The sequence below is a fragment of the Lithobates pipiens genome, unplaced genomic scaffold, assembly GCF_037356315.1.
Source record: "Lithobates pipiens isolate NorthernLeopardFrog02 unplaced genomic scaffold, aLitPip1_a1.2 Scaffold_3, whole genome shotgun sequence".
Classification (NCBI taxonomy): domain Eukaryota; kingdom Metazoa; phylum Chordata; class Amphibia; order Anura; family Ranidae; genus Lithobates; species Lithobates pipiens.
In genome coordinates this window covers 248,227,553-248,245,124 of record NW_027507790.1, presented here as the reverse complement: position 1 = coordinate 248,245,124, position 17,572 = coordinate 248,227,553, and the positions used below count along the sequence as shown (strand labels likewise).

At 44.8% G+C, this 17,572-nt stretch overlaps 1 protein-coding gene across 3 annotated transcripts in view; it reads left to right on the top strand.

Moving 5' to 3' along the window:
• SMAD4 (SMAD family member 4) overlaps positions 1–17,572 on the top strand; it is a 67,721-nt gene that overhangs the window by 14,365 nt on the left and 35,784 nt on the right. For 2 of the 3 annotated variants that reach the window (XM_077463002.1, XM_077463000.1), the window contains exons 2-6: positions 4,840–5,155; positions 6,799–6,973; positions 11,252–11,281; positions 11,457–11,672; positions 14,003–14,107. In XM_077463002.1, coding sequence (XP_077319128.1) covers positions 4,916–5,155; positions 6,799–6,973; positions 11,252–11,281; positions 11,457–11,672; positions 14,003–14,107 — 766 coding nt within the window. In that variant the 5' untranslated portion in view covers positions 4,840–4,915. The remainder of the gene's footprint in view (positions 1–4,839; positions 5,156–6,798; positions 6,974–11,251; positions 11,282–11,456; positions 11,673–14,002; positions 14,108–17,572) is intronic. The other variant, XM_077463001.1, reaches the window with a different exon arrangement.

Genomic DNA, 17,572 nt, shown 5'->3' with positions numbered 1-17,572 from the left:
CGTTGAAGTATATTGAACCAAATAAGCACCGTTTTGCGTTAAAAAAAAAAAAAAAAAAAAAAAAATTTAAAAATAATAAGCAGCGGCTGAAAAAAAGCTCAGATATGAACGTGTCCCATAGGAAAACATGTAAATGAACTGTAGTGCGTTTCTGCAAAAAGAACCAAAAAACACATACATGTGAAGCAGGTCTAAGATGTTTGGTAACATAATGGGGTTAATAAAACTAAAATTAGCCCTTTGTAGTGCAAATAATTACTACTGTAAGGGGTTAATTTTTTTTACTGTAGAACTGTGAGTAATATTTACAGTAGTGATTATTTGCTCTTTTTGTACTATAAAGGGCTCAAATTTTATTTTATTTTTTAAAACCCCATTATGTTACTGGCCGATCGATCATGAAAATAGTAATCGATTAATTTCATTGATTATTTGATGATTAATCAATTGGTTGTTTCAGCCCTAGTAAGTACCATAGGTAACGTGTACTTACTATGCTTTGCTGTGTTTTTTGACGAACCTGATGCAGAGAATTTCCTGTGCTGTTATTTTTGTTCAGGACAAAGGAGAATTTTCCATGTGTGCTCTGCTTGTTTTTGGTGACATGGAGAGAATAGGCCTGCCTGAGTCATGTGACCTTCATCAACCTCTGACACTTGTCTGGTTATCAGCTGTGTTGCTTGTACAGGGAATCTCCACAGTGTGATTTGGGATGAGGGGGGTCTGCTGGTATTCCCTTTCCTGTAACTATAATGCTTTTAGAAATTTGACTTGAAAGGTGTAGTGTGTGTGTGTGTGGCGCTCTTGCTCGCGCGCTCTCTCTCTCTCTCTCTCGCTCATTTGATCGATTTTGGTCTGTTACAGTGGCTGTAAAAGCAAACTTTTTTTTAACCAATTCAGTGCTGGGAACTTTAACCTCCTTCCTGCCCAGGACAACTTTTAGCTTTCAGCACCTTGAATAATAGTCACTCAGTTATGCAACACTGTACCCAAATTAAATTTTTACGTTGGGGGGCTGCTCCGATGGGGGGCTGCCCTGTGATTATCTGTAAATGCTGTGCCCTGACAGATCAGCTCTCCTTTCCTCACATTCTGGCTTTGTGTGAGGAAAGGAGAGCCGATAACCAACAAACCGCTGTTTACTTTGTGACAGCTGTAACTGGACACAGCTGATCACATGGTAAAGGGCCACTATGATTGGCCGTTTTACCCCTATCTGTGATCAGCTGTGTCCAAAGCACACAGTGGTCACAGGTGCGCCTGATGTGTGCCTAAGAGCCGGTTCACACAGGGGCGACTCAGATCCGACTTCAGGTCACCCCTAGTCGCCTCAGCTCGGACGACATGTAAAAAGCAATGTAAGTGAATGAGAGCCGTCATAATGCACGCTACTGAAGTCACTCCGACTTCACAAAAGGTTCCTGTACTACTTCAATCCGACTTGTAGGCGACTGGTACCCATTGATTTCAATGGAAGTCGCCTCCAAGTCGGATCTCCGTCTATACGGAGGCGACTCTCACAGAATTATCAGCTCTCAAGGGGGAACTCCACTCCAAATTTATTAAGAAAAATTGGCGTGTGTTCCCCCCGCCGAGCATACCAGGCCCTTAGGTCTTGTATGGATTTTAAGGAGAACCACCTATGCCGAAAAAATGGCGTGGGGGTCCCCCCCCCAGATCCATACCAGACCCTTATCCGAGCACGCTACCCCGGCTGGCCAGGAAAGGGGGTGGGGACGAGCCCCCCCCCCCCCCTCCTGAGCCGTACCAGGCCCCCCACCCCAAAGCACCTTATCCCCATGTTGATGAGGACAAGGGCCTCTTCCCGACAACCCTGGCCGTTGGTTGTCGGGGTCTGCGGGCGGGGGGCTTATCGGAATCCAGGAGCCCCCTTTAATAAGGGGGCCCCGGATCCCGGCCCCCCACCCTATGTGAATGAGTAATGGGGTACAATGTACCCCTACCCATTTACCTGTGGGGAAAAAAATGTACAAAAAAAAACACAACACACAAGGGTTAAAATAGTTTATTGGCGTGGAGTTCCCCCTTGAGAGCTCATTCTCTGATTGGCCACGGCAAACGTTGCCTGGCCTGGGGCGACTTAAAGTCGTGTTGTAAGTCGCGTTCAAGTCGTGTCCAAGTCGCCTCCAAAAGTCGTGTTGCCCCGTGTGAGCCGGCCCTAAGGGGGCACGTGTGTGTGTGTGTGTGTGTGTGTGTGTGTGTGTGTGTGTGTGTGTGTGTGTGTGTGTGTGTGTGTGACGTCCTCCCAGAACTGGAGAGCGGTGCAATAGTGGCTATAATATGGGCGGGGAGAGGTTTAATAAAATGATGTTCTACTGCTCTGTGCAATGGCATACTATTGAGCGCATCTTAAAGAATCTGTTCAGTGAGTTAAAATAATAACCTGTTGAAATCCTAGGGTTGTCTTGTGCGCTGTGCTATCTCAAGCAGCAGCTCTGTCCAGTTCACCTCTGTGTATTGCAGAACACTAGAGCTGCACGATTATTCCGAATCAGATTGCCATTCTACCCCCCTCTCCATCTTAAAGAGGGATTCCACCTAAAAAAAAAAAATTAAAAACCAGCAGCTATAAATACTACAGCTGCTGACTTTTAATAAATGGACACTCACCTGTCCCAGGTTCCAGCGATGCCGAGGCCGATCGATCGCTCGGCTGCTGCCGTCACCATTCTAGGTGAGGGAATCAGGAAGTGAAGCGAATCGGCTTCACTTCCCGGTTCCCTACTGCGCATGCGCGAGTCGCGCAGCGCAATAGGAATTGTCCGCGCTGTCACTGGGACCCGTGTGTGTCCCAGCAGACAACGCGCAGGGACAGGAAATGACATAGACTCCCACGGCAGTCTATGCCCGGAAGTAGGTGTAAATACCTGTCTTTGACAGGTATCTCCACCCCCTCCCCCCTGTAAGGTGCCTATTGTGACACCGGAGGGGGGGGGGGTTCCAATCAGCGGAAGTGCAGAGTTCTCTGCTTACTGCTGACAGCTGTCAAAAGACAAACAAGCAGCCTGCCAAGTTTATGACAATATCGCTAAATCTGGAATGGATACACACTATACAACTTTTGTTGTTTGATTTCCTTTAGATTTACCAAAACCATGTAGCGCAAGGCCTGTCTGATTGCATACAAATTGAAACGGTAAAGGTTTGACCTCCATATTATATGGTTTTAGAAAATCTAAAGAAAATTGTATTGTGTGTATCCAGCTTTAGATGGAGATAAAGAGAAACTTTGTAACACTTAGCACTTTTAGGTCAAAGGGATGAACTTTGGTCTGTAAAAGACTAAACCTTTTTCTGACATTTGTTGCTTACAAGCTTAAAATCAGTATTTTTTGCTAGAAAATGACTTTGAACCCCCAAACATTTTTAGAGATATTAGAGAAAAGTATATTAGAGATATATATGATAGATATCTGAGACCCTAGAGGTTAAACTGGCGATTCTTGCAATATTTTATGTCACACTGTATTTGCGCAGCCGTCTTTCAAACACTTTAAGACCCCTTTCACACAGAGGGTGTTTTGCAGGCACTATGGCGTTAGAAATAGCACCATCAATTCCCCCTCAAACTGCTGCTCCATTCACTCCAGTGTGAAAGCCCCGAGGGCTTTCACACCGGAGCAGTGCGCTGGCAGGCTGGTTTTTACCCTTTGTCAGTTGCTAGCGGGGGTAAAAACGCCCCGATAGCGGCCGAAATTCACTGCAAATCCGACGGTAAAACGCCGCTAAAAAAGCGTTGTTTTACCGCCGACGCTATGGCCGGCTTGGTGTGAAAGCCATTTAATGAATTAATAAAAAACGAAACTGTAAAGTTGGCCCAATTTTTTTGTATAATGTGAAAGATGATGTTACACCGCGAGAATCGTGATCTTTATTCTAAACAAAAAATTGTTCTCTTGGCCAGAATCTCGCAGCTCTGCAGAACACCCCCCCCCCCATGTTATGAAGTTGAGCAAAATAGGAGGTGTTCTGTAGCCTAAATCAGAAGAGGGCAGTGTAGGGTGACAGCTGTGCTCCTCCCTAGGTACAGTACATCAAATGAGTGTCTCCCTAGGACAGGAAGTGTGTTCCTTGCAGGATCACCAGGTGAAAATTAAAGCAGAACTTCAGTCATTTTTTCATCTTTCTGTCATAAAATCTTCTGCCCTTGTTGTTTTAATTTTGGATAGTAAAACATTTTATTTCTGCCAGTAAATTTACCTTATACAGCCCACTTCCTATTTCTTGTTTTGTCATTGGTCTTGGCTTCATGACATCATGCAGCTCTCGCTCTCGCTCTCGCTCTCGCTCTCGCTCTCGCTCTCCCCCCCCCCCTGAGAGTTTGCCAGGGAGGGGGGGATGAGTCGTAAGAGGGCCAATGAGAGCTGCAGAGCTAGAGGTATGTGGCTGTTAAATCCAGGAAGTGAACAGGCAGTAGCTTCAGCTGCCCACAGTTAAAATGGTTGCATTGCAGACTCAGTGGAGGGAGATTTCTGCAGCATATTTGGCAAGTACAGAATCGCAGTATATATAAAATATGCAAAGTGGTTGGAGGGAAGCTTCAGAATGGCAAAGATGTTTTTTATTACAAATTATGTGAGCAGACCCTCTAAGTGCATGCCTAAAATAGAAAACAAATGTAGCTATTGTATTACTATTATTTATTTATTTATTTTTGTCTGTGGTTTTCAGTACATGTAAGCTGGTCACTTTCACACGCACAGCTTAAAAAATAAATTAAAAAAGGCATTCTTTTTAACTTCCCATTGAGGCCCATTGTCCTTGTCTTGTTAACTGACATGAAAGGGTTTATTCTGACTTCTCGTTGTTTCTGTTTAGGTTTGTGGATTCTCCTCCTAGCACTGCTATAAGAGGAACATTGAACTGAGTATAGAAGGCGCTTTTCTCCGGCAAGATGTCCATAACCAACACCCCAACAAGTAACGATGCTTGTCTGAGCATCGTCCACAGCTTGATGTGTCATCGTCAGGGAGGGGAGAGCGAGACCTTTGCAAAGCGGGCCATTGAGAGTTTAGTGAAAAAGCTGAAAGAGAAGAAGGATGAACTGGATTCCCTGATTACCGCAATCACTACAAACGGAGCACACCCTAGCAAATGTGTCACTATCCAAAGAACGTTAGATGGCCGCCTGCAGGCAAGTCCTTTTTGTTTACATAAAAAAAGCCATACTGTGGGAGACTGTTTTAGATGTTGATTGTTGTCAAAAGTATTGGGACACCTGCCTGCTAGGGGTGAGCTCTAGTGTGTTCGCACACTCCACATGCAGAGCCCACCAGGAAGTCGGCGCTGTGCTAATCACAGGCAGTGAGACATTGCCCCGATGTGCGGCTCCAGAGATCGAGCAATGTCTCACTCCTTGTGATTGGCACAGCTCTGCGCCGAATTCCTGGCGGGCTCTGCATGTGGACCATGCGAACACGCCGGAGCTCATCCCTACTGCCTGCACATGAACTTTAATGGCATCCCAGTCTTAGTCTGTAGGGTTCAATATTGAGTTGGCCCACCGTTTGCAGCTTCAACTCTTCTGGGAAGGCTGTCCACAAGGCTTAGGAGTGTGTCTATGGGAATGTTTGACCATTCTTACAGAAGCACATTTGTGAGGTGATGTGGAGGAGAAGGCCTGGCTTGCATTCTCTGCTCTAGTTCATCCCGAAGGTGTTCTATCGGGTTATGGTCAGGACAGTTGTTTTTCAGGGGTTTGGTTTGGCCCCTTAGTTCTAGTGAAGGGAACTTTTAAGGTGTCGGCATTCCAAGACTTTTTGGACAATTTTCATGCTCCCAACTTTGTGGGAACAGTTTGGGGATGGCCCCTTCCTGTTCCAACATGATTGCGCACCAGTGCACAAAGCAAGGTCCATAAACCTCCCTTACTAAAAGTCTTTAGTTCTATTTTAAAGCTGAAGTTTAAGTATGCCTAGGTGATTGCCACCAGCCTCTGGATCCCATGCGTAGCACCTGCCCTGCTGCATAGTGAACGCACAAAGTCGTTTATTCGGCATAGAAGGCAGCTCCAGAACCCCTTGCATTGAAATGCAAAGTGTTCTCTAAATGGGGTAGAGATTGTTATGTCACCAACCACCTCCACCTCATTCAATCAGAAAACACTGCATTCATTGAGAAAATGTAGTGTTCGCTAAATGGTGCCCATGCTGAGCGGCAAGCCATTGCCCCCCCCCCCCCCGGGTACTTTGTAGCAGGACAGCCGCTAAGTATGGGATGATCACTTTAGTGCCTACTCTAGTGATTTTCTAGGTTCTGCAGGGACCAGCCAGGTATAGATTGCCACGTGGATATTGGCGTATGCTGAACCAATGGAACTATGCAAAAAAGCTTACCTAAACACCCCCCCCCCCCCCCTTTTTTTCCTTACCTGAACCCTCATTCGGTCCAGCACTGTGCATTTCTGTTACTGTTTTCTATACTTCCTGGTCTCACTGAGCCATTGGCTCTCGCTGCTGTCAATCAAAGCCAGTGACAATGGGGCGGGGCTGAGTCCCGCTTTCTGTGTCTACAAACACAGACAGCAAGGCTCAGGAGTGAGCCCACAGGAATGCCCCCATAGAAAGTGTCTTTCTAAGGGACCCTCGCCAGAGCGGAACCAGGAGCGCTGTCGGGGGACCTGAGAAGTGGAGGTTTGGGGCCGCTCTCTGCAATTCCATTGCACAAAATAGGAAAGTATAAACTTGTGTTTTTAAAATATTTAATAAAAATTACATTCAAAATTACTGTAATCTGTGTGAATCAGAAACCTTACACATTGTTCATATATCTTGACAGGTGGCTGGTAGAAAAGGCTTCCCTCACGTCATATATGCCCGACTCTGGAGATGGCCAGATCTTCATAAGAATGAATTGAAGCATGTCAAGTACTGTCAGTATGCATTCGATCTGAAATGCGACAGCGTCTGTGTGAATCCTTATCACTATGAACGCGTTGTGTCCCCAGGGATAGGTAAGAGTCTCTTGTGGGATTTTATCCACTAGTGGAGGAGGGAATGTGGGATTTGAGTGTTTAGGAGCCCCGAGCTTCTAATAAAAGCAATAGAATGTTCAAAAAGGTTTGACATCCTCTATGGCTGCTACCATCTATGTCCCTTCACGTCAGGGAAATATTCTTACTATTTTAAAGGAGTTGTAGCAGAAGGGTTTTGTTTTTTTATCCTAATGCATTCTATGCATTAAGATAAAAAAAACCTTCTGTGTGTATTAGCCCCCCTTAATACTTACCTGAGCCCCATCTCTGTCCAGCGATGTCCACGATTGTCTCGGCTGTCCGAGATTCTCCTTCCTAATTGGTTGAGGTACAACAGCAGCGCCATTGGCTTCTGCTGCTGTCAATCAAAATCAGTTAACCAACCGGGAGAGAGAGGTGGCAGGGCCGGTGTCTTGTCATATAAAGTCCCCCATCCGATGGTGTCCGCTGTGTACTGCGCATGCGCAGTACACAGCAACACAGATTACGAAAATTGCTGAGGATGAACGGCGCCTGTGCCGTGAGTCCAGGTTCCATCCACACTATCCAAGTGGACATAGAGTAGGAATATAAAAGAGCCGAGCGCAGCGTGGCCGAGCCCGAAGCCTGGCGAGCGACGCTCGCCCGCGAGGGGCAATCTAATATTCACAACCCTATGTCCGCTTGGATGGTGGGGCCACCACCTCCACTCACGACGCAGGCGCTGTTCAACTTCTGAGATTTTCCGAAGCTTCGTCTGCTCCGTACTGCGCATGCGCAGTACGGGGCGGACGCTATATGATGGCCGGACACTATATGGCACAACACCGGGTTGCAGCTCTTTGTCTGACTGGACACAGGGAGTTGTGACTCTGCTCGGGTTCCCCCATAGCAAGCTGCTTGCTGTGATGGGCACTCGTCAGGAGGGAGGGGCCAGGAGCAGCGAAGAGGGACCCGAGCTGTGCACATCCACTACGCAGTATAACATGTGGTGTTATTTTAAAAAAACACAAACTTCACAATCATTTTAAGTTTATTAATGCGTGTCACTCTGCCATCAGTTTTTTAACTTGGATTATTATAGACCTTGTCCAAGAAGTTCTTGCATTTTTAAATGAAAATCTTGTAGAAATATAACAAAGTTTGGTATTTACAGTAAATACCATCTTGCATGTTAAACTTGCCTTTTAATGAGGTTTCACAGGAATGTTTAATCCCTCTCTTTGCTTGTCTCAGTCTTCCGTTTCCCAGTGGGAACACAATCCCAGGCCAGCCAGGAACAGGTCTCGCATCACGGGGTACAGATGAGAGGGCTTTGTTTACATTTGCTCAGTAACTTGACTAAGCTGGTCTTCCAGCGCTAACGCACCCTCCATCAGCGGCATCTGGTGACAGTCTTGTTGGAAGGCAAAGCCCACCTTTTGTCAAAAATGTAATAGATGTGCCCACATTAATCAAATAAAAATTAGCATTTATTAAGTTTTGACATGAAAGCATGTAGACATTGTAGCTCTGATTCAATGCATTACTAATGCTGTGCACTGGCTCCTACGTTGTTTTTATCTCAGTCCCTGGTCCGTTGGGTGGTATGGACTTGTGATTGGTGCTAGAGGATGTAGACCAGGGGTCTCAAACGGGTGGCCCTCCAGCTGTTGTGAAACTACAAGTTCCATCATGCCTCTGCCTGTGGGAGTCATGCTTGTAACTGTCAGCCTTGCAATGCCTTATGGAACTTGTAGTTTTACAACAGCTGGAGGGCCACCAGTTTGAGACCCCTGATGTAGACCATGGGTGCTCAACCTGTGGCCCTCCAGCTGTTGCGAAACTACAAGTCCCATCATGCCTCTGCCCTTGGGAAATCATGCTTGTATTTGTCAGCCTTGCAGTGCCTCAGCAGACTTGTAGTTCCGCAATCACCGAAGGGCCACAGGTTGAGCACCCTTGATGTAGACAATAGAATGGAAGTGGGATGACGTTGACATCACTACACTTGTGCGCCATTGAGTTCTACAGTGGTGGCAGGTAGTTTTTTTCACCAACTGATCCCTGTGTGGATGATGTGGCTGTGCAGATGGAGCAGCTCACAACCGTGCCAATTTCAAACAGACTGAAGGCTGCATTCTGCAATTCAGTTAAGTGGGGCAGGATGCAGTTTGAGGAAGCGTGGTTGGGGAAAGCTGCTACCATGTTTCATGTTAGGCCCTGTATATGGGTGTGACATGAAAACTGGTCAGAACGGTGAGTTAAGCATATAGTTAATAAAACAAACATTAGAATGATCATTTCATCCTCCCCTTCCCCTTAGGAATCTAGACTTCAGTAATACAAATAGAAGATGAAAATGTATATACTAGGGGGGAATTTACTAAAACTGGAGCAGCTGTGCATAGTAACCTATCCACTTCTAGTTTGAGCTTGTTCAGTTAAAACAGATCTTCACTTTGTCGGCCCCCCAACCTCCCCTCCCCTCCCCTCTTGTTTTTTTATTTTTTTTAATAACCTTGTTGCCAGTCCTGCACAGTTAAGGTATTCACCTGCCCAGCAGATCCAGCATTGTCCTGCTGAGATCAGCTTCTCTTCTGCCCCTCCTCAGTCCCACGCTGCCATCTTTGGTGGCGTCATCGGAAAGCTGTTGGCTCTTCCAGGATCAGCCGGCACATCTCCGATGATATGCCGCTAGGCCCTGCACCCTCCTCCTTTCTCATGGAAAGACTAAGCCTTCTCAGATATGTGATGTGCATATCCCAGGAGGCAGAGCCGGTAAAGCACACATCATTCGCCTGGGTGAATGAAGTGCATGGGAGTGGGGCAGAGCATTCATTAAAAAAGTGTCGCAGGGTGAACTTGTAATGGCGGTAGAAGGTCTGCTTTAAGCTTTGAAAATGAGATGACATCTTATTGGTTGCCATGCACTGCTGCTCCAGGTTCTTTCAGCTCCAGTTTCAGTAAATTCCGGTACTAGAATAGCCCCCGCTTGTTCATAGTAATTGTCTGATAAAATAGCCTAAAATGATCTCTATCATCTCTAGCCCCCCCTCATCTCTATCATCTCTAGCCCCCCCTCATCTCTATCATCTCTAGCCCCCCCTCATCTCTATCATCTCTAGCCCCCCCTCATCTCTAGCCCCATCTTGTTTCTGCAATTAGTTTGATTCTAACCAAACCACTTAAATACAAGTATTGCCTTACAAAATATTTATAGTTTTGTTTATCCCAGGGGTAGGCAACCTCAGCCCTCCAGCTGTGGTGAAACTACAATTCCCATCATGCCTGTCATTGTCAAGGTCTTTCAATGTCTCTTGGGACTTGTAGCTTCACCACAGCTGAAGGGCCGAGGTTGCCCACCCCTGGTTTAGCCATTCTCTGATTTCACCCTCCCCTGTTTAGCTAAAAGGGTCTTTGTTAGCTGTTGCAGCTTCCTGTGTCACCACATAGTCCTCCAAATTGGACAGTAAGTGAGTATCGTCCTACTGGGAAGGTCATGCTTGTGCGCTCACTGCACTGTACCATGCCCAAGCAACTCCCAGTTTGCTCCGGTGTGTTACGGTTTATGGGAAGCTATTCAAAAAAATAAAAGGTTTTACAGGTACTTCCTATGCTTTTTTCAGCAATTCGTTTTTTACAACCAGCAATTTGTTTATTTTCGGCATGTGTTTCTGAAAATATTGGTCCTTAAAGCGGGATTCCACCCTAAAGTGGATCCTCCGCTGATCGGATCCCTCCCCCCCCTCCGGTGTCACAATTGACACCTTTCAGGGGGGAGGGGGGTGGAGATACCTGTCAAAGACAGGTATTTACACCCACTTCCGGGCATAGACTCCCGTGGGAGTCTACGCCATTTCCTGCCCTGCCGCGCTGTCTGCTGGGACACACACGGGTCCCAGTGACAGCGCGGAGATTTCCTATTGCGCGGCGCAACTCGCGCATGCGCAGTAGGGAACCGGGAAGTGAAGCCGATTCGCTTCACTTCCTGATTCCCTCACCTAGAATGGTGGCGGTAGCAGCCGAGGGCCGAGCGATCGATCGGCTGCCGGCATCGCTGGAACCCGGGACAGGTGAGTGTCCATTTATTAAAAGTCAGCAGCTGTAGTGTTTATAGCTGCTAGCTTTTAATATTTATTTTTTTTTTTTGGTGGAATCCCTCTTTAAGCAAATAAAGCATTCTTTGTAGCTTGGTGAATTAAATAACATATATGGGGACATTTCGCCGCTCTTTACTTTGATCTTTATTTTACAAGTCTCTGATTTTAAATTTTTATTTTATTGTTTGTCTTTCAGACTTGTCGGGGCTTACATTGCAAAGCACTGGTAAGTTTTTTTTTTTTTGTTCTGACAGGCTGTGTGCAGTACCCTTTTTTTTTTATTTTACTTTTTTTTATTTATTTTTTTGTGTAAAGTATAATATAAATTCTAAATTGATAAAAAACAAAACAGAAAAAATCAATGTGGACTAACCTGTGCTGGTGTGGTCATTGTGTTGTAGCGCCATCTGGCTTACTAGTGAAGGATGAATATGGTCATGACTATGAAGCACAGCAGAGCATTTCCTCTTCTGATGGACATTCTATTCAGACAATTCAGCACCCGCCAAGTAACCGGTCATCCAGCGAGAGCTACAGCAATCCTTCAATGCTGGCACCCAGCGAGCCGAGCACCCCCAATCCTTCGTCCTTCTCCAGCATACCTGTTCCTTCAACCAGTAAGTAACATCTTTGTATCTCATGCAAGTTATGGCTCTTCCTAAAGTGGTTGTATACCCCGCTTTCACATTTTTACCTACAGTAAACCTATAATAAGGCTTACCTGTAGGAAAAATGAATATCTCCCAAACTTATACGGTTTAGGACATATTCACCTTGCATGCAGCCGCTGACATCAGCGGTGCATGTGCTCTAAAGGTCCGGCGGATGTTGCCGGAAAATATGAGCTTCTTGCTGGAAAGAGTTCTCCCGTGTGCATGTGTGGGAGTGACATCAGGGCTCTGGCCACTCAGCGCCGGAGCTGCGAACCCGGAAGAAATGTTGAGAGAACATGTCCACTCCCTCAGCAGTGACTGGGAGGCGATGCTGGTGCTTTGTTCTAAGGTAAGTATTTCATAATGAGCTAGAATGAGGTGCATACTAGCTCATTATGCTTTTGCCTTGCAGGGTTTTTTTTTTTTTATTTTTTTTTTTGCGGGCATACAACCGCTTTAACCGCTTCAGCCCCGGAAGATTTGGCTTCTCGCTGACTAGGCCATTTTTTGCGATTCGGCATTGCGTCTCTTTAACGGACAATTGCGCGGTCGTGTGACGATGTACCCAAACAAAATTTATGTCCTTTTTTCCCACAAATAGAGCTTTCTTTTGGTGGAGTTTGATCACCTGCGGTTTTTATTTTTTGCGCTGTAAACAAGAGCGACAATTTTGAAATTTAAAAATAAAATAAAAGCGATCTTTTACCTTTTTGCTATAATAAATATCCCAATAAAAAAAGTGTATTCTTCTACATATTTTTGGTAAACAAAATAAAAATCACAAGAAGTTATAGCGCCTACAAAATAGGGGATAGATTTATGGCATTTTTTTTTTTATTTTCTTTTCTTTTTTTTTTTTTATTTTCTTTTTTTTTTTTTACTAGTAATGGTGGTGATCAGCGTTTCCCTTTTTTTTTTTTTTTTTTTTTTTTTTATCGGGACTGCGATATTGCGACGGACACTTTTGATACATTTTTGTGACCAGTGACAATTATACAGCGATTGGTGCTATAAAAATGACTGGTTACTGTATAAATGTCACTGGCAGTGAAGGGGTTAACACTAGGGGGTGATCAAGGGGATTACTGTGTTCCATAGGTGTGTTCTAAGTGTAGGGTGGAATGGGACTGACTAGGAGAGATCAGATCAGTGTTCATAATCAGTATGAACACACAATCTGTCTCTTCTCCCCTGAGAGAACTGGGATCTGTGTGTTTACACACACAGATCCCATTTCTCGCTCTGTCAGGAGCGATCGCAGGTGCCCGGCGGTCATCACGCCCACCAAGCACCCGCATCGGCAGGCGAGCCCCCTAGTGGCCAAAAGGAAAAGTAACTTAAGGTAACAATGTTTTGCCCAGGGGAGCCAACATGCCACAGTAAAACTGCGGCGGCTGGTTCGGAAAGCGGTGCTTGGACATCGTAGGGACAGGTGGCATAAAAATGGATGCAAAATTTCTGGTCTGATTTTAAAACCAAGATAACATTTGTAAAATCGCTTCTGAAACGTAGTTTCTGTAAACCCAAATAATCTGCACAAATGGTTCCCTATGGTATAAGTCAATATAGCTGTGCCCTACTTGTATAGTGCTGTCAGATTATATATATATATATATATATATATATATATATATATATATATATATATATATATATATATATATATATATATATATATATATATATATAGATTTTAAAAATCTTACAATCTAAGTTCCCTAGCTTGCTTGCATACATATACACATATACTAGGGCCATCCTTAACAGGAGCCAGTTAACCTACCAACATGCCTTTGGAGTAAGAGGAAACTGGAGGGAACCTACGCAGGCACAGGGAGAACATGCAAACTCCGTGCAGGTAGTGCTGTGCTTGGGATTCAAGCTGATGACCCTAGCCTCCTGGTAAGGGTGACAACGCTCTGTGTTAACATTAAATATTAGAAGGCTAGCAGGCTGCAACTCCCTGCTGGGAGCGGTAGCCGAGCTACCCACAGACACTGAAAGTAAAACTGTATATAGTTTCAGCTGCTGTGAGAATGAATTTCTCAACAGTAGCTGTAGCTTCAGAGGTCAGTGAAGGAGTGTGGTGAGCATAAGCATACATCTCTGCAATACAATGCACATTTCCCAATGTTCCTTTTTTTTATTTTTTTATTTAAACACATGCAAGTACAGAAAAGAGTACCTGTTGATATACCAGAAATAGTGTGCTCCTGCTTTCTCTTTTTACATGACAACACAACTATGAATTACTGAGCAGGTGAGGTCAGTCCTGCCTTCTTTATTTCTAATAGATTACCATGAACACAGACCTCTCTTCATCTCCATAACCCCTCCATGTTCACAGGCAGAGAGCACAGGAAGTTGTCAGCTCACAAGATTTCTTGCAAAATCGACAGGTATTGTTGAAATTGTCAAACCGATATAACAAAACTCGTTTAATGGTATATTTACTGGACCAAAAGAGAATTTGAAAAAGTTTAAGGATTACATACACTTTAATTTTGATGTAATTTTGTATGGTGAAATACTGAGGGGTTTGCTTCCTGTTATATAATCTAAACAGATCATTGAAATTTACTGATTTCCTGTTGGTTACACTAGATAATTGTAGCGCCTCTATGTGCAATAGAAACAAGATGTTTCAACAATATATTGTTGAAATTGTAGTTTTTTTATATTTGTTGCTCTTTCAAAGAGCATTTTGACTTTTTTTTTTTTTTTTTTTGTGTATTCAGGTGATCGGCAATGTGTTAAAGTGTATTGTTGCATTTCTGTACGTGTATGTTAACCTCCTAAGATATACTGCGGCTGGGTGGCCCTCCTGCGTGAACACATTTCGGTTCCTTGATTTCGTGCACAAGGTCTGGGGAGTACGCTGCCGGTGACCTGCTTCCGCTGTGATTAAACACAGTGGGAGCATAAAAAATGTGGGTCAGACGGATGCAATGTTCGCCGGAACCTGCGGGTCGGTCACAGAAGAGGTAGAATGGTGGTCTGCCCATGTAAACAAGGCAGACCGCCGTTCCGTCAGTTGGAAAGAGAGATATCTTGTGTTTTCTACTAAGCAGAAACACTGATCTCTTTCCCCAGTCAAAGCACCCCCCCCCCCCCAGAGTTAGAAAGCACTGCCTAGGGCAGTGATGGTGAACCTTGGCACCCAAGATGTTTTGGAACTACGTTTCCCATAATGCTCAACTACACTGCAGAGTGCATAAGCATGAAGGGAAATGCAGTTCCAAAACATCTGGGGTGCCAAGGTTTGCCATCACTGGCCTAGGGACACACTTAAAGTGGCGTTCCACCCAAAAATTGAACTTCTGTTTTTCCGGTTCCTCCCTCCCTCCGGTGTCACATTTGGCACCTTTCAGGGGGGAGCAGATACCTGACTAATACAGGTATTTGCTCCCACTTCCGGCGATTGATCACTACAGATTCTGCAGCGATCTACACCATGTCCACCCCCTCCTCCACCGCAAGGCTTAACTTCCTGATTCCCTTACGGAAGATGCCGGCGCCTCCACCCGGGAGCCAAGAGACAGATGGGCTTCGGGTGCCGACATTGTGGGTGCCCTGGACAGGCAAGTGTCTTAACCACTTCAATACAGGGCACTTTCGCCCCCCTTCCTTCCCAGCCCAATTTTCAGCTTTCATCGCTCTAGCGCTTTCAGTGACAATTGCACGGTCATGCTACACTGTACCCAAATTAAATTTTTATCATTTTGTTCGCACAAATAGAGCTTTATTTTGGTGGTATTTATTCACGACTCCGTTTTTTATTTTTTGCGATCTAAGCGCAAAAAAAGCGGAAATTTGGAAAAAAAAAAATTCTTTTTTCTATTTTAAAAGAAATCCAATAAAATCGAATTTTGTCATAAATTTAAGCCAAAATGTATTCTGCTACATGTTTTTGGTAAAAAAAAATCCGTTAATTGTATAATTGGTTTGTGTGATCACGGACATATGTGTGCAGATAATCATTGGGACATGTGATTTTAGTGGGAGATATGTGGGGGACATGTTTTTATTATTTGGGGACATGTATGTTTTGGGGACATATGTGGGGACATTGTGTTTATACTGTGTGGTGTGTTGTGTGTTTACACTATGCTGGTGATCAGTGAGTAAAAAGCTGTAAAAAAAACAGCTCATACTCACTGATCATCACCCGGCTGCAGCGATCTGCTCTCCTCTCCTCAGCGATGACTTCTGTGTGAGGAGAGGAGAAGCCGGAGGAGACTTCTGTGTGAGGAACCGGCTGTTTGTTTACATCACATGACGGCCGTGATTGGACACGGCCGTCATGTGATCAGGAGGGCCAATCACAGAGCCCTCCTGCCGATCTGAGATGCGCCGTGTCCGGGTGACACAAGTACATTGGGATCGCGCCACTGCGCGGGCACGCGCGCACGTGATCCCGCTCCTTCTGAAGGACGTTCCTGAACGTCCTATCAGAAGGAGACGGCTCCCACCTGGCCGTATATGTGCATTGGCCGGGTGGGAAGTGGCTAATATTAAAAGTCAGCAGCTGCAGTATTTGTAGCTGCTGACTTTTTTTTTTTTCCAGCGGCACTTCACTTTAACCCTTTGATCGCCCCTGATGGTAATCCCTTCCCTGCCACTGTCATTAGTACAGTGACAGTGCATAATTTTTAGCACTGATCACTGTAATAATGTCACTGGTCCCCAAAAAGTGTCAAGTGTGATTTGTCCCTCCTCAGTGTCACAGTCCCACTAAAAATTGCTGATCGCTGCCATTACTAGTTAGAAAAAAAAATAAAAAATATCCCATAGCAGAATACTTAATGGCCTAATTTTTGGAAACAATAGTAGTGCAGGACTTTACGTATGCCTCAATACATGAAATGCCAAAGGTATAATAGGTCAATTTTATTTAATACATAGGGGATTTATTTTTTATTTTTACCTGACTTCTTTTTATCTATGCATTTAAAAATTGACCTTTTTATTATACCTTTTGGCATTTCATGTTTTTTGAGGCATATGTAACGTCCCGCACTACTATGTAGTGTCCTTTCTCTTTTCCAAAAAATATGTTTATGGGAAGTTGCCAATGAGAACATTTCTTGCACTAGTGCATTCATCTTCATCCCACACTACGCTATCCACTACATATTAGCCAAAATTCATGAAGAAATTCAATATTTTTTTATTTATTGGGTATGTTTATAGCAGAAAGTAAAAAATATTTCTTTTCAAACTTGTGACTTTTTTTGTTTTTATATAAAAAACAAACAAACGCGCAGAGGTGATCAAATACCACCAAAAGAAAGCTCTATTTGTGGGGGGGGAAAAAAAAGGATAAACTAGCTCCCAATGCCCTCCCCACTCGTTGGGTCCCTGCTGCGGTAAATGTCATCTCATGCCTGAGCTGGGCCCCTTTCACACGGGATGGGCTCCGGCTGCGATCAGCTTGCTCAGCGAGGGGGGCCTGTCCGCTGATCCCAGCTGACAGGCAGATGACAGGTCTGTGACTGCTCCACTTATGCAGAATGGACAGGGACACAGCCTGCTCTCCTCTATAGACAGTCTGATGTAAACAAACCGTTAGTTTACACCCAACTGCCATCTGATCCGCTGGACGGAGAGTCTGCTTTTTTTTTTTGCGGATTGGATGCAGATGGGTTTAAACTTACCCCGCCGCTCCATAGAGGAGAATGGATGTTCCGTTTGGGTCTGCCTGAAAAACGGACACAATTGGAACTTTCGTTTGAAAGGGGTCTTACAGGCTAGACACACAAAAACTTCACTATACTGCCTCCGAGTCTGTATAGACTCCTAATACTAGGAAAAGCTAGCGCTCTATGTCCAGCGTGGTCATGTGACCGCTCAGACCAGTTATG